Source organism: Semicossyphus pulcher, unplaced genomic scaffold (assembly GCF_022749685.1).
Source record: "Semicossyphus pulcher isolate SPU_LCO1_2020_fin unplaced genomic scaffold, fSemPul1.0.p SCAF_10, whole genome shotgun sequence".
NCBI classification, from domain to species: Eukaryota; Metazoa; Chordata; class Actinopteri; order Labriformes; family Labridae; genus Semicossyphus; species Semicossyphus pulcher.
The window spans coordinates 22,102,423-22,129,429 of record NW_027211604.1 but is presented as its reverse complement, the minus strand read 5'-3'; the positions used below and the strand labels follow the sequence as shown (position 1 = coordinate 22,129,429).

The following is a 27,007-nucleotide window of genomic DNA, read 5'->3' as shown; positions in this document are numbered from 1 at the left end:
GATCCCGCACACCGGCGTGTTTAACAGCGGAACAGCTTCTTTGTGTTGGTCTGAAGCAGACGTTCACAGGTATGGAAACTTCAATGACTGTAGTGATTGTTTTTGTTACGTCTCCTCTCGCTGTTCCTCCTCTACTCTGCTAATCCGGAACAGATCGACTGCAGGAGCCGTATTTGACAGCTCAACAGAGCTGTCAATCATCCTTTTACAGCATCAAATAACTAACTAAAAATAAACCTAACAGAAAAATGGACACTAAATCAGCATGATGATAACTAACTATAATGACAGAAACCATGTTTGAGAAACATTTATTTGGCATGTATTTTGATTTTATGGTTTGACTCATGTTCCATCTGTTAACATGGAGGAGGCGGGCTTTATGACCTATACTGCAGCTAGTCAGCAGGGGGCGCTCGAAATGTTTTGGCTTCACTTTCGAGGAGCTGTCATGTCATCCAGCTTTTTATACAGTCTGTGGTCTCTGCCAGTGTTGCTTACAGTACATCATAATGCACAATTAAAAAACTTAAATGTTTTTAAAGACTTTTAAAAACAAAAATGTAACTTGTTCCATCTCCATGGATAATAAATCCACATTTTTGATCTGTACATATAACACGTGGATGGTGTTTACGTTACACTACAATTAAAGGGTAACAGAAGGTGTATTCTTTTCCTAACACACCAGGAAGACAGGAGATGCATCAAAAAGCAGCAGTGTAACACAGCACTGCACTGTCCTGTACTGTATGGTGGAGGTTTACAGTAGCTGCTGACAGCAGCGACAGTGTTGAGGCCACAGCTCATGAAGCACGAAGCCCCCCAGCACTTTACTCTCATACATACAAATGAATACAACGTGGCAGCTCGAGCTCCTGAGCTGCAGTTTCTGTACTAAAATGTGTTTTATTCTTTATTAAAAAATCTAATAACCCTTAAAATTTTTATTATTAATACTTGATATATGAGAATATTTTAATAAACCTGAAAGCGATGATGAACAAAATTTGGCATTTAAAATGTCCTTATCACTGGTATGTGTCAGCCCTGTGATTGACAGCCGATCAGTCCAAGGTGCACCCCGCCTCTCGCCTAATGATGTGCTGGGATAGGCTCCAGGCCCTCCGCGACCATGAACACAATGAACGGTATAGATAATGGGTACATGGATAATATTCATGCATACAAGTCTATGCTGTGTACGTGCAGTTTGCTTGAAAGAGAAATTTTTCTCCCTTTGGTTTGGTTTAATTTGAACATAATTAGGTAATCATTTGTGCAACTCCTTTTTTTCTGCATTTAAACTAATAATCTCAAAGATTTTAATTTAAATAAATGTCTGTTAAGTCTCTATCTATCCCCCAATGAGGTAACACAATGGTGATTGAGTCTGTGGCCCACTGATGAAAGCCTTTGCATTTGCAGTATTACAGACTGGGTGTCTGTGGGGACTTTCATGGAAAAAATCACAAGCGGCGCCCAGTTAGTGACGCGTTTTCCATCAGCCAGCAGTGGTTGGTCTGTCAGAGAGGGTAGGCGGAGCTAAGCGGCTGCTTTTCTGGTATAAACGGTAATCCACTATGGCTGAACAAACAATTTATTGCCATAGGTGCCGCCAAAGAGAACGAAACTGAGATCATCAAGATTATAACTTTAAATAAGCCTTAAAGAACAAGGGAATAAATTATTCTATTCTTTCCTTTTTTAATTTTACACATAAATCTCATTATTGAAATATATATATATATATACACTACCAGTCAAAAGTTTGGACACACTATCCCATTCACTTGTATGAGAAAATGTGTCATAACCTTTTTTGACACATAATCTGATCTCTGGTCAAAAGACAGCAGACAACATTTAGATGATTATCCAGATTGGTGATTTTCAGACTTAACTATGCACGTACAAATCTTTCCAAAGGGCAGTATATTCCACTTTTCTATTACGCTCTGCACTCAGCTATCAGGTGTCAGAATCTGTCTCCTCAGTGCCATACACCGTCGCAGTCTCTCCTGACAACCTGTGCGACTTAGTTCAAACAGCTCTGATCTCAGCTGCCCAAATGAAGTGAACTACAGCGGTAAACACTCTGACTTCAGCTCCAAGTATGGATTTTTATGGACGGGGGCTGCTGGATGACAAGACACACACAGACACAAACACACACACACTCAGTACAGTGGCTTACACACCCATCTCTCTGCAGGATGTTGCGGGGGAAACTGCCAGAGAATATGAGAGAGTAGAACCTTCAGACTCCGCACAGCGAGGGGCCAATGGCAGCGATCCACGGACTTCAAACACTAGTAGGACTCGAGCCAGAGTCGGATCAACCCTGGCAGCGACACATGCATGGGAAAAGGTGTCAGATGTGAGCTACGTACTGTATAGTTACAATTCAAAAGTACTCTTATGTAATCTCTGTCTGTCTTTCTAGTCACTGCATTTGTTAAAGATATAGTAAATAAAGTTTGTAGTTTAAAATGTCAGAGGGACGAGAGAATATTATGTAAAAACGCAGCTGAAATCTTCTCGCAAAATGTATGAACCCCCTTACTTTCATATACGGTATAAATCAGACATGTTTGATTTGTGCAGCAATCCTCTTGTGAGACATTAGGTACCTAATGAGCCAAAAACTTTCAAGGTTAGAGCGTTCCTTCATCGAAGAAGCTGCTGAGGCTGAATTAATGATGAAATCCTTGCAGACATCATACGGGAAAATACACAAAACATTCAACACTGTTAGGCGGAGTAAAAAAAATGACACAATATCATGACTGTATTGCATTTTTCTTTAGTACTTTACATATAACGGGAAAATACAAGGGTTTGTTTTCAAGAGAATACAGGAAATTTAACAGTGCTCTGTACAATAACATATTATTGTGAGTGTGGCGTTTGCTTGGCACAGCTGACAGAGCCGTGCACAGTTTCCCATGGGGGAGGGCGAGGGGGGCATAAAGGTACAATTCAAGATGTTCAATAACATGTTGTAAGAAGTTTCTATTAGCAGCTTGAAGATGAATACAAAATGAGCAATATGTGCACCTTCACCAAAGCAGCACTACAAAATAAGACAAATTTACAGAGGAAGTAAAAATGATGTAAAAAATAAAACGTGTTCGAGCTGCATCGCGTGAACGTATTTACATACAGTGCTAGTTAATCAAAGGGAACAACAAACAAAAACAATGTAAAGCTGCTATTAGATACTTGATCTGTTATATCACCAGGTTGGGCTGACCACATTTACACTGAACAGCCAGGTTTAGTTAAGAATCCTACATTCATCCTGAGAAACCATCAAGTTTAAACTGAAGCGACGCCAGCTTCTCTTAATTTCATGGCGAATCATGTCGATGCTGTGGCTAAAGGACGGGCTTGGACTGTCGGAAAGTAACGTCTCATGTTCTCTGTAGATTCTAACGCAGACTGAATGTTATTTAATACCGGAATCAGGTCATTGTTCATTTCAACCACATGGAACAAAGAGAGGGCATGCAGTAAACCCGAGCCTTAAAGTCCCAATCCAGGATTTATGAGTATATCAAATGTGGGTCTATATACATGTAGAATATTGACAGGTGTGGTTTACTGATGGAAAATAATCTCATATCAACTTTCAGTTCAAATTTAAAGCCTGTTTTGCTGCGGTATTTACAATGTCGCTGTAATTAAACCATTTCCATTGTTCACACTTGCGCTTAGCGGTCATATAAGGTCAGTTAAAGAATCAGAAACCACTTTTTTAACTTAAACATAACATTTATCTGTTATTCAATGTGTCCAATATAAAGCCGTGTTTTTAACATGACAACAATTCTGGATTGGGTCTTTAACGGGGCTGAAAAGCAGGTAGGATGGCAACAGAATGTTGTACATTTTCATTGACATATAAAGCTTATACGCTCATTATCACAACAGAGGGAGCAAGTAACATTAGTTTTCTAAGATCACCAAAATCAGTTAACATAAAAGAAAGATCCAAGCCCTTAGATGCAGTTCAGAATTAAAAGGAATGTGGCACGGAAACTAATTTTTGATCTTGTGTTGCTTCATTAGTCCTGAAAAGATCTTGTTTTACATGAGATCAGAGCCTGAATAACAACCTTCAAAAAAGTCATCCACTCGAGTACTAAAAAGCATACGCTACACTAACAGAGCAACTGCAATTAAAAACACTATTAGCTTTGCTGTCATCATGCTCTCAGTTATGACTACGTGTCTGGCTGCCTCGCAATGTTTTGGATGAAACCTCACTTGAGATATTTTATGCTCTTTCTAAACCCCCATATATTTCCCTTGTCCTGCTTAAGTGTGGTTTAAAACATGTGGCAAAGCTCAAACCAGCGATTAACATTTGGCTCCACAAGAAATTAAACCCACCGGCTGTGCTGCTTTCTCTCATTTTGATTTGTCAATGAAGCCAATCAGCATCCTGAGATACATGTTGTTACGTCCGCACAGCTCAGAAGCAAGACAACATACTGTATTTCCTTCGCCAGTAAGAGCTACTGTTCTGTCTTCCTGTTCAGTTCATCAACCTCTGTGACTTCCACGAGTGAGTTCACTGGAGTAGATTAAACAAAATAGGGACTACACAGAAAGCAGAGTGTGTTTTAAAAACAGCATGACAACATGAGATGGCTATGATTTAAAAATGATGGAGCAAAACCAATAAATTATTCAGTAATCTAGTTTTCTGGTAGATGGCGTTTCCTGCAGAGTTTAGAGGATCCTGTGTTCAGTGGGAATGTTTCCCACTAGTACGTTATAAGTTTTGTATTTCCCCCCGAAGGCTGGTCTGGACAGCCGAACTGGAGGAAGGGAAACAAATCATCAAAAGGTTAGATCTGTTACAATTCTGATGCATAGCTAATCCCCGTGTTCAACAGTCAAATGTGAGACCACTTTGTTAAAAAGCTACAGTTCTGCTTGACATTACTGACGGGGGACCTTCTACTCAGCACAAGACTATAAAAATGTCAGGACTTCAACCGGCTGCCCACTCGTCGAGCTGGGAGTAGGTAACTTGTTGAACGTTGGTGCGGGAGGCGACTCTGGCTCGATACGGTATATACATAGAGAGAGGAATGTCTGCGCGTATGTATGCCTGACATGGCATGCGTGTAAATGCATGGTAACATATTTACTTTAATTATGTGTATGAATGGTTATATAATTACAATACAAACATTTACAAATTTGGAAAAAAGTAGCTGATTGTGCCGCAATATCCCCGTCCATGCAAAGAAGGTTTGAGATCCTCACAATACACAAGCTCTTCTCTATTTATACCTCATGCTGAAGATCAGCTGTAGAACTTTACATCTTACTACGCTGTCTCTAGCTGTGGTGAGAAAACAGGGTGTCTGCGCTGATATAAGAAGTGAAGTGTGACTGTTTTTATAAGGCATTAGTTTTATCCAGGACCAGGAGGACTAGTTGTAGGGCACTGATCTTGACTACCTATGAAATGTAGAAAATGTCAGGAATGAACATGAGTACAAATCATGAGTGTGCTGCACCAAGAACAACAATGAAGAAAGTTTCGCCATTAAAAGAACACTTTTCCTACTTTGGCAAAAACAAAATGATTTTTTAAACATAGCTTTCATGAGAGTCTTTGACAGTTTTTTTGTTCATCAAAGGCCTCTTTGTTTGAAGTAGGTACAGTACAGCAGAGTCCAACTGAGCCAGCAACAATGCAGTCGATACCAAACCTCTTCTACATTCCTGTCCCTATCAGGCTTTCTCTCGAAGCAAATCCTGAAAAATAAGCTGGAGCAGCTCTCACTTTTGGCCAAGGCTCAGCTTCCAGCTGAAATATGTTTCCTACAGCCAAGATTTACAGATTCCTCCAGTGATTGAGATCCTCTGGTCGAGTCTTTGGCGTCCTTGCGTTCTCTTCTGTGTGAGCGTGTATGAGATTACAGCACTGTGCAAACTAAATGGAACACACTCTAACCGAAACAACAGTTGGCCTTTTAGTCTGTGAAAAGTTATCTTTCACTTAGGTGAAAAAGAGAAAAATAGAAAGGAACATTTCTTTAGAAAGCTGAGAGTGGCGCTCCACGCCGCACCTCTTATCTCAGGCTATTTCTTTTATTCTGCGCATGTAATCGTGCAGTTCCTCAGGGTCTTGAAAGCCCATATCCTGGCAAACCCACTGAATGTCCTCTTCATCTGCAATGGGGATGGAGTTATAGGGCAGCTCCTCTGTGGGGAGAGTGGTAAACGTGGTGAACTTGACTCTCTTGCGCTTGGAGGTGGGGGAACTGGCCTCCTCGCCGTTCTCCTTCGTAGAGCCCCCGGAGCTGCCGTCTCCCCGCCCATGTACCTGGCTTTGCACGCTAGTCTGGGAACTGCCACTGCTGTGGTGGTCCCCATGGCAGCAAGTCTGTACGCCCTCCAAAGGGTTACTGGGACTTTCAACCTGCTGTGGTGACAGATCGCACTGGGCCCTTAGTGGTTGGCCATTTCCAAGGAACACCCAGTGATGGGAATGGTCCATGTTGGCCTGACCCTCGGGTGGGATGCGCTTATGGCGGTATTTAAGAACGAACACGATACAGTTGATGAGAAAGACGAGGATGGCCAGACAGAAGACTCCCAGTAGAGCATACATGCCAATCTCAAGGTCGGTCATGTTACGAGGTGAATGCACAAAGTCGTCTTCCTCCTCTTCATCACTCTCAGTCGGTTGCTCCTGGTTGCTAATGGTGGGGAAATTGGTGTAATCAATGGGAACACTGGCAGGTTGCTCGTTAGATGTCTCATAAATTCTTCCACTAATGTTCGGATCAATGATTGGACGCCTGGTGACAGGAGCCAGCTCGATCTCGCCCTCTGTGGTTGCCTCTTCCTCAGAGTCTTCCTCGGGGCCAAAGCGGACCTTGACATAAACTGCAGCGGATGCGATGACGCTTTTGCGCTTGGTCTTCTGACAGGCCTCACAGATGGTCATCTCTAAACGCACCATCTCACCAGATCCCTCGCCTTCTGCCACCACCACAGGCCACCGTTGCTGAGGCTCCTGGGAGACCGACACAACTTTGTCATCCAGTGTGGAGGCATTGAGGTTGTAGTCTTTGGGATCAAAGTAAGACAGAGTGGCGGCTGTGTTGTCACTGAAAAGCATCCAGACGGACAAACTGGCCTCCTGTGGGAGAGAAAAAGAGACAGACAGATTTAGATTGGTTATTTCAATTAGACTGCAAAAGAGCTTCAGTTCAGTTGGTTTAGTTTGTTGCAGGTATTTGAACATTTGTCGGTAACACCACCAAAATTCACACAGTCGTCTGTCCTAAGCCTGTAATAAAGATCTAATGTAAAGGTAGCTAAATGTCTCTGATTCAATGAAAGACTGAAAACTGGAAACTTTGTCGTGACTTGTGTGTGGGATGCTCTGTGCACGTCAATAAAGGAATGCATCTCGCAGTTTTTATCTGATCCGTAGGCTGAAAATAGAAAAAAAACACCCAACCTTACTGTTCGTCACGAGGCAATGGACACTTTAGTTTGACATTTCTTACTGTACTCATTTAATTGGACAGTTTATGCCTGAACACAATTTAGCCTCTTGAGTTGAGGGCAAATGATTCAGGGCTTCTGGTGTAGCCAGCAGATATTCAGATAACTGACACTGGATTTCTGTGCCGAGACTTCCTCTTCTGTCTGCTGGCCATTGTTTACAGTCAGACTAGCAACTTGAGACGGGCCAATGAAGCAAGATGTCCATGTCGGGCATTGTTATTTGCACTCGATTGATCACTTGAGTGATTAATAAAAACCAGAATTATCATCCTTTGAAAGGCCATGCGTTCTGGGGTAGCATTTCGGACAATGCATTCTGCAATTTTTGCTTTATACATAGACCGTTTTCCTTTATGAAACCAAAGCCTGTTCAAGCACGATTAGTCAGAACTATTGCTCTACAAACAGAAACACTTCAAACCCAAAAAACTTGTTGATTGCATTCATAAGCAGATATCTGTTTATAGAGATTGACAGTGGTTTACCCTTAAACTTTATGTGCTTATAATAGTGTCTAGCTCATCAAGATGAGGGACAAACATTGGAAAGGAAACTAAAGAAAAGTAGAATGAAGGAAAGGTAGGCTCCAAGCTGTTGCTCATGGAGGTTTGATAATGTATCAGCCTTAACAACAAGCTGTGTGAATATCAAAGCACCAAAAAGAGTCAGAAAACTGTGACTCTGCCTTGTTTGTAACTCCCTAAAGAATATCTCAGCGCTTCAGATCCTATTCTTTCATGGCGTTGACCGTCGTTTGAAAATCTATTCCCAACTGTGCCTTTTGAAGTTCTGGACTTTATCCAGTCCCTCATATCTCCAGAGCTTTAGTTAACATGTGCGGTTCCCAGTGCTCAGCGCAAGCCTTGACACGCACGCAGACGCTTCTGATGTGCTCACCAGCAAACCGCTTTCAAGCACGAAAGGAGGACGGGGTGGCAGGAATGACTGCGTTGTCCTGAAGGCTACAACACAGCTCCGCTCTGCAGCTCCGACAGATAACGCACATGCAGCAGCGTGTGCTTCGAATGACGGGCTCCAGTACGTGTCTACATGTTTGCTATGTGTGATCTTCTCATTTTGTATGTTTTATCACAGTCCATACTCCCCGATGGAGTAAACGCAGGCATGCTGGTTACCTGATGACATTCATCTGCCAGGGAACAAACCGCAACACTGGCGTCCACGTAATCAAGGCTGCGTTTGACAGTCCTCTTTGTTCACAGCTTGCTTAAACATCAGCAACCAAACATGCAGAGCTGACAAAAGAAGGAAATGCTGTCGCTTACTTGGAGTCATAGAGTTTTAGTTTTCTTCTTCTAATACTGTTTTGCAAAGGGCGCATAGGCAGCAAGTCTTTTCAGGACATAACTCCCTTTGGTCCTGTTTGGGAGAAGAGTGCTATGTTGTGATGATATTCCACCATGAGCCAGACCTCTATCATCTCAGCACGACAGAAAGAAGACAGCCTTTGATATGGATGATTTAAATAATACATTGAATATGGCATCTCTGTTTTTATGAGCTGACTCTGCGCGGAAAAGGCTGATATAGGGGGAAAAAGGCAAGTGGGTGTTTCAACATCGCCAAAATATAGTGCACATGCCTGTGTATGCCAATCAAAAACAAGAAAGTTATGCATGCAGAGGAAAGTTTTGTTAGAGGAAGTTGGGGAGGTAAAAAGACGACTCGGACATCAAAGAGCCGGTGAAACCCAGAGGGATTACTGCATGAGGTTGATATTATTCCATACATTAAGCTAAGCACACGCTCCACGCCTAATTTCAACAAATAATGTTATCTGTGCATTCCCATACAGTAATGTTTACGAGAATGAGCTTGATCTTTGATACACACACTTCCTTGCTGTGCGCTTTACGGCATTAGGGAATATATGTGGATGTAAATTGAACATAAACAGCTTACATTAAAAAATACGCATATGCAGAAAAACATCCCCCTCGAAATATTATTCTGAGACATTTGCATCAACTTGAGATGTAATATCACGCCTCAGATTCATAAATACCTTATTAAACTGCTCATTTAAGCAGAAACAGTGGGTAAATCACGCCAGCAGAATAAGGTTTATGATGAACCTTCAAGAACCGAAGCATTTTCAGTTGTTGGAATTCGTCAAGCGGAAAAAGAGAGTGATGCAAAGAGTCCTTGAATGTCCAACTCCTTCCATCCATAGTTTATGTGTTTCATTCATTTCTGGAGTAATAGAGGACATTTAGAAAGTTTCCCTGTGAAACAGAATCAAATGGCTTGAAATAGCTGCAGTTCTCCTCTGAGAGCTTTGCCGGCAGAGGAATTGGCTGCCTTTTATGGCCCGGCCTTGGAGAGCACTTAGGACAATACATTACAATAATTAAATTTCAAGGTGGCCAAGAAGCGGAAAGCAGGAAAAATTGGAATTTAATGCTCACTTCTCCCTCACTGATGCTTGATGGGGTTGTCGTTGCATTTTTAGCTACTTGCAGGCCAATGGAAGAGCAGGAAAAGAAGTCAAACACACACACATGCATGCACGTATCCCCAGGTAAACCAAGGCTGCCAATTAATTCCTTGTAAAGAATACCAGAGATCCCTTTTCTGTGTGAAGAGAAAGATGTAAAGGAAAAAGCAACAATTTCTTTTTTTCAATCCAGACGTCGTCTCACTTCTCACTCCAAGCGATAAACACAGTTTGTGAAATATATTTGGACACATCAGAAGTGTTTTGCAGCGCTCGGCTAATACGGAGGTTGTGATAAAGGAAAAAAACAGCATCAAGAATACTTTTAAGTTCACTGCGGCTGACTTTATCTGTGTCCTTGCTAACAATGCTGGCTGGGGCTTAAAAGATTTAGCTGGAGAATAATTTTATTACTCAGGAATGAAACTAGTGCCGCTTGTTGGTTTGGACTGAAAGGATTTGCAAATAAACTTAATTTCAACACTCAGGAGACAGAAGTCAGGAAACACAATTGTATAAAGAAATGTGTGTATTTATCTCTCTCAGATGATTCAATAGTAACCTAGAGAGGACAGTCAGTCTGTAATCAGATTCCAAATGAAATAGACACTGCAATACTTGATTATGTGGTTCATGCCAATTTTATTCAGCTGCAAATTAATATTGATCGAGCTGATCTCCAAAAGGATATAGTATTTTGATTTACATAGAATTATGTTGTTTTTGACAACATAAGAATGCGTGCAACAATATGCAACCAGAACAACAATACTAAACACACCATTGGATGAATAGTTGATTTAAGGTTAATTGGTCACTCGGTGGAAGTGTGAGCATTCCAACTCTATGTGGTTTTGGAAGTAGCACTTGTTATTTACCTCAGGTACACCGCTGCTAGCGTTACTGTCAGTGCACACATGGCCTTCATAAATATGCAGAATTGTTTTGATGCCATGTGCATATTTTGTATGATCCTGTAGTTTGTCTTGCACACTAAAATGCTGTATAAATATTTCATGAAGCGTTGCATATCATAGTGTGACATTTCTTTAATGCGTTGGAATTTGAAGCGAAATGTCTCAAAGTTGGAATCTGAAGTGATCGAGTTTGCCACAAATACAAACCATGCCATTGACTTCCATTAAAGGTATAATAAGTAGGATTTTCCTAGAAAAATAAAACAGTCTTTTACAATTATAACATAATATAAATCATCACTTATGGGCCTCTATACATGTGTGTTGGTGAGTGTGAGTCTGTTGGACAGGTAGGTGCCTCAAACCAGGTAGGACATGCTAACTGGCGGTTAGCATGCGTGCCGATGGTAACCAGCGGTTAGCATGCTAGCGCAAAGGTAACCACAAGAGAGTGAGCTTCTGGTGATGACAAGCCCAGGAAGAGGGGCCCGGTTTGAATGTGTTGTTGACAAAATGCAAAGAAAAATACCACTTATTAAAACCTTAAGCATAATCTGATGCTGTTTTGAAGAAGACTTGAAATTAGCAATTGAATCCATAAATTGAAAAATGTGTACCAAGGTAATAAATCACTGAGAAGTAGGTTAATTGTCTTATCTGGTTGCATACAATCAGACTTCTTTTTGCACCCACTGGAGTCGCCCCCTGCTGGCCATTAAAAGAATGCAGGTGTATGGCACTTTTACATTCAAGTTGCTACATCCACTTCTTATATAAAATATATGCAAAGATAATATTTGATAATATGTACTTTACCTGCTTGACAGCAGTGAGCGTCTGGATGCCGGTTGCCTTGGCCACCATGGTGTGGCTGTTGCCGGGGCTGGGCTGCAGTGACAGGGTCAGGCCCGAAACAGCGTGAACTCGCATCTCCGTGATGGATACCTTTTCATCTGTTACCGAGAACGCCGACTCTCCCAGTACTGCATCCACGGCCAGCGGAGACTCCACCTGCAGAGAAAAGATGGTCCTTTATTGTTCCACATGACATTGGGACATCGTTTAAGACCAAAACAGACAGCAGCTTTATTGTTTTTCTGAAGCTCATAAAGCCCTGACAGGCCAATTTTAGATTAAAGTGCTTTGTGCTATTGTTTGTTCCACTGCGTCTTGGATCCACATGTCAATGCCTCTCTGTCTATCATAGTGAAAGGACGAACCAAAAAAAAACCCACTCGAGACGGTATCCATCAGCAGCAAGGAGCCACGCTGTGAAGCAGCCGCGGCGAGCTTTCACAGTGACGGTTAGCAGAAACACTTGTGCCCATCTAAGTGTCACCACATGAAACTGCACAAGCATGTGAAGCCGCTCTTATCTGTTCGGGTAATCCAATGCTTTTGACAGGGCTCTGCACCCACTACTTTGAGGACTTTTAAAAGATCATCATTTCACTTTGCAATCGCAACCAGAGGTCAGGAGGGACTTGAGCAAAGTGAAGAGCCATCGAGCGAAGCAGTGGCCTTGTCCTCAGAGTCAGACGGGGAAATCTTTTCCACCTTCAGCTCAAGCATTTTCCAGCTCCAGCAGGCATCAAATAAAGCATGCCATGCTAGAGCAGTGGAGAGTTTGGTGCTCTGACAAGCTTCCCCAATCATCATCAAGTGAAACCTTGAAACAGCAAACCAACTGTATCACCTCTGCACACGTTCTGCTTCCTAAGAATGCTCTGTTAAGAGGCCTCAAATAAGTCTACATTTTCTGTGACAGGATGTTTGTGGTTTGAAAATGTAGTTTTCTGGTTTGATGCTGCAAGTTTGAAGTTTTAATTCTTTTAATTGGAAGAAATATAGAAAGGATTGTTGTGTAATTTTTTTCTTGGACACATTTTGCCCTTAAACAGTGTTTAAAACTGAGAGGCTGCAGTCATCAATTCTGGGCTGTTTATAACTTAAAGGGCCAGTTCGCCGATTTTCAACCTCAGTCCTATCATGCTATCATGGGGAGCTAATGCCGTTATGGTAGGGAAAAAAATGAATTTTGGCTCTGTGCCTTTGGAGGACGCTATCTGCTTCTCCAATGGGCCCTGGAAAACCTCCGCCAGACGACTTAAAACGCGTCATCTGGGGGAGGCCAGGGAGCTTGATAAACTACACTCCCTGACCGGTATGTTCTCGCCGTATTTCGGATTCTGTCCCACTCTGAGCCGTTGCCTGCAGCGAAAACGGAGTTTAGTATTTCACTCCAGCGTCTCTAGCTGGGCCGTTCCTTTCAGATGGAGGGGCGCAATGCACGCTGGGTGTTGAAGGAATGTAGAATGGACGAAACTACGAGCTGTTTGAACAACTTTCTCCACAGCTGTGGCGCCAATTTTAACTATTATTGCTTCTATCGATTACAGAGAACACCAGCTTTGACTGACAGTGGCTTTTTCCAGGGGTGAACTGCTCCTTTAACTAGCCCTAACCCATGCATTTATGCAATATACCTCATCTTATTATTGTCTATGTATTTATAACTTTTATTAAAGAGGTGTTACGCAATAATTCACATATCCTTTCCTTTTTTTTGGTTGTAATGTGTTGTCGTGTCTTGACCTACTTTCGTTCTGTTTAAGAGATGGTTGAAGTGATTTTTTGAAATGAAGATGATGAAATACTTCAATAGACAGTGTGCGACCTTCAGTAGAAGGGACTTGGCATGGCCCTGTCTTTGGAGAAGCCATCTGGAGTCTAGACACTAAACTGTCAGAGATTAGCAGCAAAACATATTGTAAATCTATATAAGTTCAAGTGTACGGTACAATTTGATTGTTTGTAAGTGGCTGTATTGCCCAAAGCAAATTTCCCCTCAGGGACAATAAAGTGTATCTTATCTTTAAACAAGCAAGAAAGATTCAAACAAAACCTGTAAATAAAATGATCTGGTTCTTTACCTGCAGCCTTTAATATCTCTATTTATCCTGTTCTTCTTCGACTGCTCCTTCCATTGCAGGATCTCTACATCATTTCTCGTGTAATACTTCTTCCTCTGCCTTTGGCTCGGCCTCATCATTTGCTGCAATAATATTTCACACAATTTGGTGCAGCGTGATTTGTCATGTGAAGGCTTGAGCCAAATCATCTGCGGAAACATGCCTCTGCAAGTGTCTGCTTTTATTAACACGGTGTTGATTTATTAGTATATATGATCTTCTGAAAATCATAAACCCTCCTAATTAAAACTCGTACATTCACACTCATGCTTCACACATAAAGGGTGCAAAAAAAAAAACCCTTTAATGAAAACACCCACACACACCACACACACCACACATTCATATTGCAGCCGCCTGCCAGTCTGTTTTTATACAGCCCCTAAAGGGGGCGTTCTCTTTTTTTAGGGATAGAGAGTTAAAGACATTTTGGGTGTTATTTTCTTTATGGAATAAGATGCAAGTCGGCTTTGGGAAACACACAACATGTCTATAGGGGAAGAAAGAGCATACATTAAATGTTGTTCACTCTCTGTGCCTGGCAGTCTTAACTAAAGGCTCCCTAACCACGCTCATGCCTACATGCTCCCTTTCAGATTTAAATCATCACCTTCAATGACAGCTTCACTTTTAATTTCATTGTCACGCCATTTCCTACAACATCATAACTCACAGAAATTAGATTTGCTTGACGATTGCTGTGAAGCTTTGTATCGCATTCCTACAAGAGTTGTGTAACACTTCTTACTAATGTCCTCTTAGCCTACAGAGGTTAATGGTCGGAAACAATTAAGTGCTGCTGTCTGCAGTGAAAAAGCTGCTCAGTAGCTGCGTGTGAATGCGCCTCCCCTACAGCACCTCGACCTCCATGACCTCCATGCTTTGTGTTATAAACCTCTGCACAAACACATTGTGCATCGCTGTCCGTGAGCTGCATTAATATCAGACTGAAGTGTTAAAAAGTTTAAAAACTAATGTTAAATGTTTTTAAGGAAAGTAATCCTCCATACTGGTGAATGCCTCGGGGCTAAAATTAGGAGAAAACTTTTATGCAGAAAGAAAGTTGTGCAGTCGGGTTCCACCTCCGTATGCATATTATTGTGTGTGATGGATTAATGTGCCAGAAAGGAGAGTCATGGTCCACTGGGCAACCCCACAAACAAGAAGACATGCAACAACACACACATATAAGTGTGCATGCAAAACCCCCTAAGGCATGATAGTAAATGGGTGCATAAATAAACTTTTAAAGTTTTCAAGAGGACAACTCAGTTGCATGATGGATAACTCTTACAACAGGAGCTTTTTCAGCAACAACAAAACTCTTTGCATTAGCTTGATTGTGAAGCTTTTTATTTCTATAGATAGATTCAGCCGAAGAGGAGAGTTAATAGAGGTAAATAGCGTTTAAAAAAAAGTCTGTTTCTGTGTAAAAACATGTCTAAACATAAGTCCCACTGAGGTCAGACAGAGTACGACTCCGCCAGTGAAAACTGTTTGCTTACAATCGATTTTCTGCTTTTCCACGTCGCGTCGGGCCGCAGCTGATATTTTCACAGGCCAATTAAAGTGACTAAAAAGAAAATCTAATACTATTAAAATCAATATTTGCGACTTTGTACAAATGTCAAACACAATTCAAAGATACAGCGCGTTGTACATTGATTGTGTAAAATGAAGAATTTATTCACAGAAACTAATCTTCGGGGGTTGTGATCCACGCTGGAAACACATCATGTTGTGTAAGCACTTATTCCTGAGCTGTCATCTAATTTCAGGGTTATTTAACCAGAATCACTTTGCCACTACTGACTGGGGGCTGCAGCGAGTTAGGTATTAATGCTTCAACCTCCCACAGTCTGCTATTTTTGTAGCTGCACTTGGCACACGTAGACCCTCCAAAAACACATAAACCTGTTTTATGCGTGTTAGAGTCAGCTACAGATGTTTTAATCCAAATTTACCTGAACGCAACCTTTTTCATTTTTCTGTTTAACACAATATAATTAGGCTAAAACGTAATAGAAGCATGAAACCATAATAATAATAGATTGATTTTGTTTTAAATCAATAAACAGCAATAAACATACGGACCAGAGGGGTGACATTTATAGATGCAATGGCTCATTGGAGGTTCCACCAACAGTTGCCAAAATATAAAAGGATAGGAGCTGTTTCTTCATATTCAGTGCAAGTTTAAAGGGAGTACATCTCCTTTAGCATAATATGATTCATGGATAAGTATCAGTCTTCCAGCTGCAGCCATGGTGCTGGTATTGCTATTAAAGTGCAGTGAAGTTAAGAAGGGGAATCACGTCCTCCTGGCAGCACATTTGCAGTATTATGTACTACTGTATAATTTGTGCTGGAACAGAACAAGTTTTCTAGCAGCAGTAGCTGGTCTGGACTCCATTATTAAAGAGCAACACCAGCTGAACATCACGTTACTACTGACCCTTTTTTTTGGTTCTCACCTTCCTACAGTGATACAGATGTTCTAGGATGTGGTCAGCCAACAGTGATGTTGTGTGAGGTCAGATTTGAAGCTTTTAACAGGAAGAGGTCAGTGAAACAACACTGTTTGCCTTAGTGATGAGCAAGCTTGATATATGCATTGAATCCATATAGATTCCATGCCTTATCTTACCCAAGTGGCCTATGCTATATGGAGCATTTCTATCTGTGTGCTGGTTCATCTGTGTTAAGGCAAAAACTCTGTCAAAACATTGTGTTAAGCTTTTTCTAGTCTATCAATCAATAACTAAAAACAATGGCAACTTCAATCCGTGGTGACTGAACCTGGGTGGGTCCAGGTTTAAGTCGGAGCAAATCATCACTTGAGTTTTAGCTTTATGTAGCCAACAGGCTTTAGCCGCTAGCTACAAACTAGCATCAGGCACAGTGTAGTATTTGATTCTACAAAATGAACCAACCCTAGTTGTTGTAGCCTCTGTCCCAATGACATTTTGCTATATTTCTCGGGTGGTGCACATCAGGCCACAGTCAGGATACGTACGGGATAGAGTTGAATAATATATATATACAATATACACAGACAAACTGAGAACAGCCATCCAATGCAAGTATCTTAGTGTTTATAACGTCTCCTAGTTTGTAACATCCGTCCCTAGAAGGGCTTTTAAGAAACTGAGAGGTTAGTCACATAAAAGTAAGAAAGAAAATACATTAAATACAACAAGCTACAATTAAGCATCATTAAAAACATTACATTTAAAAGCCAGACATGAGTGCAGCTTTGTTGTCAAGTTCCACGACTTTGTTCCTTGAAGTTTTGTTACTCAAGTTATTTGAAACAGCATGAAAGGTATTAATTATTGGCATAAATATGAGCTGTAAACACTTTGGTTCAAAACCAGTCCATTTGTATCCCAAGTTCTGTGTCTCAGAATAAATGTCCCAGTCCAGTGTGGCCACAGTTGATCATTTATTCTATTTGCACTGATGCAGTCATGTGTTGCTAAAATAATACTTGTGTAGAGATCTGCTGGCACTTGCTGAGGGAAATTAAGCTTCAAACAAGCTTTTGTCAGATTAAAAATGGAAACCCAGGAGAAAGATTTTCTCTCCAACTGTTATCAATTTGTGATGTTTGTGATGAGTTCCAGGGCGTATTTGCTGATGAAGTGCTGCAATTTGGTTTTGTTGTTTTCCCTTCAGATTGCCTCATTTTCTATTACAACAGTTACTGATTTCTCAGATTTCCCGCTATGTCTGAGGAAAACCCCCCACAGAATGTTCCGGGAGACGCTGCTTCTAGTTTGTGTTGGTGGAGAAAGTTTTAGTGATTTTGATAAAAGGCCAGAAATTATGACTCAAAGTTAAGCATACAGGGTTTATCCTGTGGGTTGTATTCTGGTGCTTTGGTAGAGAAATTGTCTCTTGTATCTTGAATAATGATTTTCACTTCATTAGTATTGCATTGGAGCATCAGCTAACATAATCTACTTAGCAGTTAAAACAGAAAGTACAGCTGAGGCTGATAGGAAGGGCCTTAGTTTGGCAGGTATTTGGTCATAAACTAAAGTATTAGACAGCTATAACATTTCTACCGACTGTTGGCAATAAATTAGGAAGTAAAGGATGTCCAAAACAAATGCAACTCTTCCTGTGAGGGACATAAATGTCTGTACCAAATATCATGGCAATCCATCCAATAGTTGTTTATTTCAGTCTTGACCACAAATGTCGACCTGATGGGGTCACTGAAGCAAAAGTCAAGGATTACCAAATTTCAGATCAAAATGTAACGGTAATCCTTTTTTTTGAGTCAGAGCAAAACTAACCAACTAACACTGCCATCCACAGAACCATGCTGCCAGCAAGGATAACACACACAAGGCCAATCCTGCACTGATTTGTCTGGACGTGATTCACCAGGGAAATAACCAACAAAGGATGGTACATTTTGACTGCCTAATGCTATTCATTACAATGAAATGACACATTTGATCTGAACTGAAACTCAACCACTGTATTTGTTATTGGTTTTAGTTCGGCATTTAACAAATCTATTTGAAGAACCATGCTTAAATGGGACATGCAAATGGTTCAGCTGACCCTCCCAATCCCCCACCCCTACCAAGCAGACACAATGCCCAAAGAAGAAGAAGACATACTTTATTAATCCTCGAGAGGAAACTCAATTTTTTCACTCTGTAACAAACATGCTACACACACATAGGCCCGAAATACCAGAGATGTGGACTTGAGACTTGGTGACTTGGACTCGAGTCGACTCGAGTCACTGTTTTGATGACTTGCGACTAAACAAAGAATAAATGACTTGAGACTTGACTTGACTTTGAAGCATCATGACTCGGATGACTTGCGTGTGTTCATAAGTTTGAATGTTCGCTGTTAAATATAAAATGATATAATTCAATGTTGTCAAGTTTCTGTCTAACTATCAGGTACGTATGCAGCGCAAACTGCATCATGATTGGACGACTCAAAAAGCTCCCTGGTATGTTATTGTCATGATTGGATGACTGGCTGTCAGTCAAAATCCTCACTATGGCAACACACAACACCAAAGCCCCCAAAGAGAAGCCTCATCAGTCGTACTCGTGACTACTTAATACGGTCTCAGACCAGACCATCATCATGGCTCCAAGATAAAACAGATACAATTCATTGTCATACTTTTTGAACAGGTTATATAAATTTGCCAATATTATCATTATTAGACGGGTTACTTGCCCAGGAAAAAATTGGCCGAGACTTGCTTGAGACTCGGACCAAATGACCTTGAGAAAAGATGACTTGGTCACAACACTGCGAAATACACACATTCACAAATTAGGACCCTATGCACATGTCAGAGTGAGGGGACTGTATGGAAATGCGCTTGAGCAGTTGGGGGATTCGGTGCCTTGCTCAAGGACACCACAACAGTTCCCAGGAAAGGAACTGGCACCAGCTACCAGCCCCAAATCAATGCTTGGTCCGTAATGGGACATGAACCAGCCACCCTCCGGTTCCCAAGCCAAGTCCCTAGAGACTGAGCTACCGTCTAGCCCCAAAAAGTGGGAGCTGGTAGTGTAGAAATGTGAGTCCTTTCTGGATTCCAAGCTGTAAATACAGCTAAATATGTAGTGCTGCCGCCTTTCTTAATTCCTTTGACACTCAGCAACATCTTTTTATTTGACACATCCCCTTGTAAAGGTAACTACTGCTTTAGTGTTCATTCAAGGAAGTGTCTTTTCATTGTTTGTCTCAAGGTACAACACATCATGGTGTTGGAGTATCTCTTCCTTCTATGTCACCTGACATACTGGACATATAAATTATAGCAAGTAAGAAAAGTAGCAGTTTATTTAAAACCCTAACTGACCTGCACAAAACTGCCAAAGAAAATAAAGTAAACTGTGTTTGACCTTTTCTTTTACTTGGAAGATGCTTTTTTCTTCTCCTTCCATGGTTGATGATTAACATATGAAAAGTGAGCGCCTCCTGCCTGAAAGTAAGCAGAGCTATGTTGACTAAATATAACAATGTGGAATAAATATAGATTCACAATGACTCCCAGTAATGAATGATAAATGTGTTCTACGTCTGCCTGAGAGGAAAGGTCAGCTGTAGTCGTGTCGCTCCTTCCAGCCTGGCTCCCAGTCGAATTTGTCATCGGTGCTGCAGGCACCGGAGGTGAAGCGAAGCATGAAAGTAGTTACACTTTACATGTTCTTCAAGCAGGAGCTCCTCTATCAGTCACTGCTGAGCATTCAGGTGTGTGTAGCTGTGCATGGCGGCATGTTGGCCTTCACAGGAAGTGGCAGAACTATTTCACTGATGCTTACTGCAAACAGGAGATCAATGAGAGGGAGGGGATTGACACTGACCAGCAGGGTGTCTGCACCAAACGTGGCCGAGCGCTCACTCATGCAGGTGCATATTACTTGCATCACACTACATTATCCTCTCCCTGCTACACTCCACGCTTCTTGTCTCCAACCTTGCATTCAATAAATCATACTTTTGGTGTGCCTCGCAACGGTATATCAGTGGAAGATTCAGTCATGCAAGCTGTAGATTTCATTGGTTTTATACTCTCTCCAGTAGCAGACACACCTGAGAAAAACAGGTCACCTTTCAGCTAACAAAGAACCCTTACACATGTCTATATATTTGTTGAAGTGAACACCACTATGAGCAATCCTTGAGAGAGATCATTTATATATCATCTTTACACTTAAAGCCATGCTGTTAATTCAATATAAGTTATAATGCAAGACTCTGCAGTCATTTCAGGCCTTCATTATGACTCACTTTGTGCTTTATTCCCTTTAAGAGAAACTGTTGCTGGTTGAAAGTTAAAGTTGCACTTGATGTTTCGGGTTTTATGTAAGAGTACATCTAAATCACAGTAAGAATATGTCGATCCAACTAATAGACACTGTAGATTCACACTGTACGCCCCAAAAATAATGTCTTATGTCTCATTGGGAGACTGGAGGGAAATCTTATCAAACAGAATGTGACATTAGATGAACCCAGCAGACTGAGAGAGCTTCACATTTTTCTAAAAATCAAACACTTTTTTCTTGCTGCCACTTGGGAACGCAGAAGTGTGTCGACGCAGAGTGTGGTTTTATCATTGTTTTTAAGAAATATACAAAAAAAACTTCACGCAGCTGGAAACTCTCTTGGTGTGGAGACAGGAAAGAAGATTTAAAAAAGTGTTTTTTTGTGGAACATAGTACAGTGAAATGTGCTGCTTGTGCATTCTGTAAGTCAAATATTTTTCTAAATTTTGAAATATGAATCAAGGTACGCTGTACATTTTAAACAGTACTATGTAATACAATATTTCCTTGACGGGTCAAGAAGATAAAAGCAGTTCAGCTGTGATCTTTTGTTGTTTCCTAACATTGGCTGCATTCATACTGCAGCTAAAAATGTCCCAATTCCAAATATTTCCTCCTATGTGACACAGATCAGATTTTTTTTAAATCAGTGTGAACAGCAAAAAGTTGCATGATGTTGCATTTTTTAAATTTGGAACTAGGCTTCTTGAATATGTGGTACTAAATCAGAATCCAAAACATTTAACCTGCATGTGACTTGTGTTTGAACCAAGCGGCAACCTGCGGTGCCAATGCGGAAGTGCAAAAACACTGCAGTTCCTCAAGTGGCCACTTGAGGCTGGCTTCAGAAAACAAGAAATAACATTACAGCAGGTGGGAAAATGCCAATTTTTACAGCTGAAATAAACATGTTTACAGCCTGGCACAAAAAACTTTTTTTTTTTATAACTAGCTAATTTTATTAATAACTGTACGGGGGGTGATTTTTTTTGTAACACATTTGTTTTAATTACATTTAGCCTTTAATTATGGGGCCGAATCACTTGATTGACAGGTGGATCCTGCTGGCTGTCTGCTAGACGTCAACACAGACACACAATCACTGAACTTAACTTCACCTGTCTGTGTTGTTGGAGCCTTTTGGGGATTTTTTTCATTCGGTGAGTTAAATGTTAGTGTTATTGTATAGCGGTATTTTTAGCACTAAGTAGCAGGTATACTGTGCTCGCTTTAGCTGCTTGTTAGCCTGTTCAGTGTTTATCAAACATTTATTTCATCTTCGGCCAGTAAATACGAGTCAGAAGTTGTTGGCTTTCCCCCGGAGAGATTACAGCGGACCGTCGTGATGAGAAGATCGGTTACTTTAAGTTTCCCGTTACATGTCGACTCTCTGCTTGCACGCCCGCTGCTCTCTCACTGGGCTAGCGAGCGTCGAGTCCGCTACTTCTTTACTCTGATAAATAAACACCTGCAGTCAGTCACCGTCACAAACAGAATCTCCTCTGTGGGAAAAAGAAAGTTAAATAAACTAGCTCAGTCATTATTTATACAGTCTGTGGCTAATAACCGCTAGCTACGCTGAGAAGCACATAGCCTAGCTTCTTAGCCGTAGCTGGCTGATTCATGCGGCCCGCCCATAGTCCTCAGCCAAAGGCTTTAGCTCGTTCGCGCTCCTCCTCTTTGCCCGCCTCCGGATTAGTCAGCTCTGGCATTTCCAATATGGCGACCGACAGCGCCGGGGCAATTCAGGCATCAAAACGCTTCTGGGTGACGTCACTGAGACTACATCCATTATTTATACAGTCTATGATTTGAACACTCATATCAGAATTGGTCCCCGTTGCCTCGGTAATATACACATTTCCAGGAGTGATTCTAAAGAAGAAGACTTCCTTTCCACTTGACACACAGCAGTGGAGAAACGGCGAAATAGCAGATTTAATTGCTATTATTTACTTGCACATGTTTTATGGAAAACAAATGTCAGCGGATTGTTTGCGCATTCTTGTATTTTTAAGTAATTTTCTGTTCACACTGATATCTTACCTGCGTCCTATTCTAAAATAGATATGAACAGTGACAGAGAAAGCTCAGATATGAGCTCCAAATCGGAATTGAGCATGAAGGCCTGCAGTATGAATGCAGCCATGGATTCAATAGCTAGCGCACATATGAAGCATGTGACGGACAGCACCAGATGACCGTGTCAGCCAGTATGTCCAACATCAATAAAGAAAACTTCTAACAAAATATGATGTATTATTCAGAAAGAGAGCTTTAGCAAATTGAACCGTGATCCATTTTTTGTGAACTTAAGTGACAGATCAATTTAGTCTGGTTACGCTTTGACTTCTACAAGCTCAAGCCTTCATCCTGCAGAAATGATGGGCATTTTTCATTATACTTTCCATCCGTGTAATTAACATTGACTAGCACCGAGATGTATCCATGCTTCTTTATGCGTGTTTGCACAAAACACAAAGTGGTTCCATTCCAAGAGGATGGACTGATGAAACACAAATGTAATACCCCTTGAAACGCTGTGAAAACATGACTCTCGCTTTCAACTTTTACCATCATGTAAACTTTCAGGCAATTACACAGCACAGCACATCACATTGCAAAGTAAGTGGGTGCAAAAGCTGCAAAATAAACCTCTTCATCTCCAGCACTGCAAGGCAAGGCTTCCCTCGACAGCTACAGAAGCTTATAACGGAACAGGCCGCCTCGTGTTCCTGATAGTCACAGCGATAAAACTGATGCTTTCTTGGGGGGCATATTCAACTTTATTAGACAGATCAAAGCATGAGGGGACAGACGGAGGGGGAATGACACGTGAAAAATCTCCTCAGTCAGAAGACAGTGATTGTGGGGTGATCTTGGTATGGAGGGTGTGATGTGGGACTTTGTTTAAAGTCACATAAGATGATGTATGTATTTTAAGCTTCTGGCCTGTAAAACCCCCATCATTTATCTCTGTAAGCAGAGAGAGGCCTTTACTACTATGGGACCTGTGCCTAAACATTTTATAACATAAATATCCTCGATAATATAACTCTCTATTTAAAAAAAAAAAAGCATGTTATAATATTTGAGGAGTCTAATAATGGTATAAATTTAGATTAGCCTATGTTGTGGGTGGAAATTGTTGTACTGCATTGATTCAAAAAACATCCAGCTGGTGTTGTTTGAAACCCTTTCTCCCTATTTTCATATAAAAACTGAGACTTGGGGCAATCTATGGGCAGAAATTAAACATCATTTTCATAAGTATTTTGTTTTTTTGGCCTTTTATGCCTTTATTAACTGAGATGACAGTGGAAAGTGTTGGAAACGGGAGAAGAGAGAATGGGGGATGACATGCGGCAAAGGGCCGAGTGAGGGCGAGGAGACACACACAGGCAGGTAGGCCCATCATGAGAGACGATGGGGAACATGCTGTCACATTAACATAGTGGTGACAGAAATTAGAACATCAGTAGCCTAATTTGAATCAAACTGCAGTAGAGTTACACACGAGGCACCAAATCAAGAAACATTAGACTGACACATGCAGAGGCTCAGAAACAGATCACATGGACACAAAGTGGATCCATTTGATCCATCACCCACTTGGTGAAATAAATACATCATTACACCAGCATTACATTTTTCCTCATGCGCACTCCCTAGAGGATGCTCGCACACACCCTGCTTTGGGAATCCCTAGTTTAAGGTATCCGGATGCAACAGTTCATATAGCTTCTTACAAAATGTACACATGCTGGACGGCCGAGAGACTTGCTCTGAGAGTCTGACATTGCTGTTATACGAATTACTATACTATATAAGTATACTATATTAAAGTTTTTTGTAGGTATAAGTAAGAACAATGAATTAGATCAGCTTTGTTGGTTGCAACTTCACCTCTAGAAGATCCATTAAATGATCCACTAAATGTAACATTCACAAAGAGATCACATTGTGGAGATACAAACAGTTCATGCACCAAATATTGGACCATTATTTCCCAGTGAGATTGAAGATTCTGTAGATTAGAATCTATTTTTTTCTATTCCCATCTGTCTTGGGAAGAGTGCTTGATGTTTGCAGACATTAAATAAATAATGCCTCATCAGACGAGCGAATTCTGTCCGACTGGCTTTTCACTTTGAGAACGGCTCATTGTTCAGTAATCCTTGGGATTAAACCCCCAGTTCCCCCAAGGTTTGGCGAATTCTTAGAAAGTCATCACTTTGCTGTGTAATCACAGGACATAAACATATCATTGACAGCATAATTGAGTTCTGCTATCTTTATAGTTTAACCTTTGAACCTTCTCTTTTGTGTCCACAATTGAGCAGAGCTGTCCAATTTGACATAGAAATTCTTAATTCATGCAGTAATCCTCAAGCATCCTCCCAGAAAGAAAGAATTGAAATGACTGTCTGGAATCCTGCAATAAGTGGACAATAGCTTCTCCTTTTCTTTATTCATATTCATGAGCTGGTGGACAATTTGAATCCGTTTCTGAAGACTCAAGGACTCATTAAAATCCTCAGACAGGCGGAGAATTTCAGTAAGAGGGGGATGTATAATGTTCATCTTCAGAAAATCAGCAGAATAATTTCTCTGTTCATTGTGACGTAGGCTCTTCAAACCGGGGATCTTTAGTATCCATTTATTGTCACACGAGTTTTGTAAGCCTTCAATCATTAACGCTGAATGGATGAAGATTCTGCAGAGATCTTTTCTGTTTAAAACTTCAAGCGTGTTTTAACTTGCCTCGCACATTTCATGCAGTCATTCACACCTGCAGGGACTGAGGCAGCTGGAGTTTTAATTTGGAGTCATTGACCAGTGATCATTTGACTTAATGAAGTGATGCCCTGCTGGTAACTTTGATGTATGACTAAGTAAATGGGGAATGGCATCCACCTGTAAATACACATCGACTGTCCTTACTTAACCTGCTTAGCTGCACGGCGCTTTGGGGGCAGTGTTGGCCGTTCAATATCTCAACACCTGTTGGATGGTTTGCTTTGACACTTTGTACAAACATTCATGGTGAATCACACTGGGTTTGGTGATTCCTGGACTCTCCTACCAGTGCCATTAGCAGGTTGACATTTACAAATATTCCTGGTACTCAGAGGATGACCTTTCTCAGGTGCCACCAGCGGGTCACTTTCGTATATTGAGGTGAAATATCTCGAGTCAGTGCAAACCTCGGATGGATTTGAAGACGAAGACGAAGACGACTCGTTAACAAGCTAAAAATAGATTGTTGAAAATAAAAACTCTGACGACACATATGTTTTGATTTCGTTAACAAGGCGAGATGGGACTAAAATGTTCATGGTGAGCTGTCGTACATTCAAAATGCATATTTTTCCCCACTGTGAGTCTAATCAGTCCGGCAAAATACAAGCCAGGGTACCTGGGCAACCCGGATGGAGATAACGGGTACAAAGGTGGTTATGAACTTCCTCTTTTCACTCAGGCTTTCTGCTTCAGGCTCTGTGCACGCTCACAGAAAAAGGGGCGTTTTTCACGCATCATGTGACGCTTCTTCCGCACAAAAAGGAGTGATCATCAGCTTCTGCTTCAGTCAGACTGCTTAAATAAATGCTTAATATCAATCAATGATGAAAAGTAATCTTTAGATACCTGAAGCAAACAGGTAAAAACGAGATCACAGTGAATCGTATTGACTTTGGTGATTCCCTGACTTTACTTCCAGCACTATCAGCAGCTTGACATTTACAGACGTTCAAGAAGATGAATCATAAAACCTGTGAGCCTCTGACCTTCATCTGGTGCCACCAGTAAAGGAAAGTTCTCACCTGTCAAGCGAAATGTCTCAGGCTCTGCAAGATTAAAGCCTGATTCTTTATTGATGATCAGCATCTTTGGTTTGAGTGAAATGTCTGGACCACTTTTGGATAGATTACCAGACATTTTGTACACAGATTCATGTCTCCCTTGGAAGAATTGTTGGTCCTTTAACTTGCTAAACTAGGATAGTTAAACATACTTTATTTGGCATTACAAACATGCCGACATTTGCATTCAACTGTAGCCAAATGCCAACCTCACAGAGACCTTTGAACAGTGGTTAAACAATATCATACTTATTTTGCTTAAAAGTGAGCCTCGAGACCTGATGGAGGACCTATACTAGTATTTCTAGATCACTGTAATCCAATTACATTTTGAGTAATCCAGCATCTCCACACCAGCTCTGGCATGTTGTTCCAGATCATTCCAAGATAAAGCTGTTTGATGGATGAAATCATTCAATTAACT

General features: G+C 41.1%; 1 protein-coding gene across 2 annotated transcripts in view; it reads right to left on the bottom strand.

The window, feature by feature from the left end:
• Positions 1 to 2,790: 2,790 nt before the first annotated feature.
• The window catches only part of tmem132e (transmembrane protein 132E), a 484,215-nt gene continuing 459,998 nt past the window's right edge, over positions 2,791 to 27,007 (bottom strand). For both annotated transcript variants that reach the window (XM_069671683.1, XM_069671682.1), the window contains exons 8-9: positions 11,740 to 11,934; positions 2,791 to 7,174 (exon numbers count right to left, since the gene is read on the bottom strand). In XM_069671683.1, the coding sequence (XP_069527784.1) occupies positions 6,104 to 7,174; positions 11,740 to 11,934 (1,266 nt within the window). In that variant the 3' untranslated portion in view covers positions 2,791 to 6,103. The remainder of the gene's footprint in view (positions 7,175 to 11,739; positions 11,935 to 27,007) is intronic.